At 38.7% G+C, this 2,986-nt stretch overlaps 1 protein-coding gene across 1 annotated transcript; it reads left to right on the top strand.

The window, feature by feature from the left end:
* Window positions 1-380: 380 nt before the first annotated feature.
* On the top strand, window positions 381-2,125 carry LOC114712515 (red chlorophyll catabolite reductase, chloroplastic-like). Its single transcript, XM_028897060.1, is given in 3 exon segments — window positions 381-612; window positions 615-787; window positions 1,276-2,125. Coding segments are annotated over 3 exon segments (999 nt in total). The 5' UTR covers window positions 381-401; the 3' UTR covers window positions 1,891-2,125.
* The last annotated feature ends 861 nt before the right edge of the window (window positions 2,126-2,986 follow it).

Here is a 2,986-nt window from a genome sequence, read left to right on the forward strand (position 1 = left end):
TTGTGTATAATAATCTTCCTTTATGTGATGTACAACTTCATTTTTTTTTATATAAATAAAATTCTTTTATTTGCAAATCATCTTCTTTACGTGCAAACTAATATCTTATATCCAAAGAATTTTGTATAAACCATCTTCTCTTTGTGCAACTTATTTTTTTTATGTGTAACTAATCTTCTCTTGTGCAATCAATTATCTTAAAAATCATTTTAAATTTGTAACGAGCGAGTTCTTCTAATTTTCTCTATTATTAATCCATAATATTAAATCTGAAACAAATTTTTTCATCCAACGGTTCAGGTCTGGCCTCAAACTCATTCGCCGACACATTGGAGACTTATAACGTGGCTGAAGAGCGACGTTGCTTGTTCCGTGCGGGCGACGTACGGTTGAACAGAGCCATGTGGCGCTGCCATTTTTCACATTCATCGTTCTCCGTCTTATCTTCTTCTTCTTCCTCCTTTTCCTCCGCCTCCTCTGTTAGGGTTCTTCTTTCTTCACCTTCTTCTTCTTCTCCTTCAAGGACCTCCGTTTCCACTTCGTTATCCCTCTCTTGCTCTGCCACTGCCATGGCGACCCACGATGAAGGGCGAAGGAAGTTCCTGGACTTCCCTTCGTTTCTACTTCCCACAAGAACCTCATGCTCGATCTCGTTTCAGCAGTCGAAAATCGATTCAATTCGCAGCTTCTTCCTTGTACGCTGCCGCCGGACGTTCAGTACTACCAGAACCAGACAGGTACTGCCCAAGCTTCACTGCAAATTCGATCCGGCCAGAGTAACTCCCCTGTAATTTCACTTTCTACTGTATACCATCAAATTTGTCTTTAAAACTGAATTTGCGTGAAAGCTTATGCTTTTGGGTTTGACATTGGGATGCACTTCACCCTCCCAAACAGCTCAGAGGTTATGGCAGAACTTGTTTTAGATTTGTAGTCAAAAGATTTTATCAGCAATCATTTGATATTCCATCTTGCATGAGAAAGATCACTGTATATGTTGAGAGTAACCTCATGAATTGTACCTGAAAAAATGGCTTGAACTTCTCGAATCTTTGAACTGATGGGCCTGAACCTGTGCGTACATGAGTAGTTGATTACTCTAAAATCTTGAATTTCCATACAGAAGTAGTTATTTCTAAAGCCATTTGATGCAGTTTCCTCCACAAACAATATGTTCCATTGACATGTTTTTATGGCACCACTCTCTTAGCACTTTAATCAAGTGTTTTCCCTGTTATATTCTGAATTTGGGGGTATTTCTGCGTTAATTCTCAGGTTGATTTTGTATTGGGAAGTTGGGTACACTCTGAACTACCAACAGGAGGATCCTTGGATATAACAAGTCTTTCAGCTTATCTCAATCTCACAAACGACTCACCAAACTTTGTGATTGAACTTATTCGGAGTAGTCCAACAATGCTGGTCCTCATTCTTGATCTGACTCCTCGCAAAGATCTTGTGCTTTGGCCAGACGACCTCAAAACGTTCTATGAAGATACTCAGCTGGACAAACACAGGCAAGCTATTGAGAAAATCCCTGAGGTGAAGCCTTACATATCTTCCTCACTTTATATCCGGGCCGCTTCCTCTCCTACAGCTATCATGGTTACAATTGGGACACCGGCTGATGGCGGAGAAGAACGCATGGAGGAGATCATTAGAGACCATTTGGATCCCGTTTCAAAGCAAGTGTTGGGGATATGGTTGGACCATTGTGCGTGTGGCAAGAGAGAAGTAGGAGAGGCAGAAAGAGCTGAGCTGAAGAAAAGGGATGGGATTATGAGAAGCAAAACTATTGAAATTGATCTAGGCTCGAGCTTCCCAAGGCTGTTTGGTCCAGAAGTTGCAAACCGAGTTCTTGAAGTCATGAGGGAGTATTTTAGTATGTGATACGATGTTACATAAGAATATAACTTCTTAGTCTGGTTCAATGTGTGTAAATAGTATGACTTCTTGGTTTGGTTCAAATGTTCAATGATAGCCAAAGTGTTCGTTCAACATATAGTTAATCAGCACTTTTGAAACGAGTACTTTGGCACCCTTTATTGTAAAATGGACTTTTATTTGGTGAACAATATCTACTAGATCATCTATAGATCATATCTTCAAATGATTGAGGATGAAACTATTGGATTTGTGTTCTGTGCTAATATGAAGACTGATCTAAATGCTGGAGTCGCAGTTTTTTAGCTAGAAGAAGATGCAAAGCCTTGTGGTGCAGCCATTTTTCACTTGCACTGCTCTCCATCTTATCTTCTGTTAGGCTTAGTTCATCGTCATAATCATCATCCCCAACAGTTTTCTAGTAGTAATTCCAGTGGCTTTATTTCTACCAAAGAAGAATGGCATTGTAAGCTAAGCCACCGTTCTCACTGACTGTTAAATCAAGTAATCAAGGATGATAGAGTGAAATTTGATACTAAGAACCTGAATTCTGTATTTTCTCAATTTGAAAAATCACACTCGTTACGTTTTAAATTGTTCCACTCACATGCATTTAAGCCACACAGATATTTGATTTGACGACCATATATCACTAGTTGTTTTCACATATGGATCCAAGTTTTCCATTTGTTCCTTGATGGATACAGGAGAACAACACATGGGCCCATTATTCAAAACACTATAATGAAGAATTAAGTTGCCTTCACTCACATATGGATCCAAGTTTTCCATTGACACGAGGGGACTGTACAGATTGGCTAGAATCAAGTGGCAAACAGACGGTTGATCTAGGTAGGACCTTAAGAGAATATATCTCTTACAATCCTAGTCATGAAAACACCATAAGGTCGACATTATCTTGATACTATCGAGTAGTCTTATGAGAATATGAGGATGCAAGCAAATTTCACATAGAAAGAAATAAATTCAATTTTCATTCATCTAAATCTAGAATTTAATTACAAAAAATGTAGCTTATACATAGGCAACCATAAAACACTCTAGAACCAGCATATTAAAACCTAAATGTTAGGGATAATGT

This window comes from Neltuma alba, unplaced genomic scaffold, assembly GCF_004799145.2.
Source record: "Neltuma alba isolate B1F8T4 unplaced genomic scaffold, ASM479914v2 tig00011367_pilon, whole genome shotgun sequence".
Lineage (NCBI taxonomy): Eukaryota > Viridiplantae > Streptophyta > Magnoliopsida > Fabales > Fabaceae > Neltuma > Neltuma alba.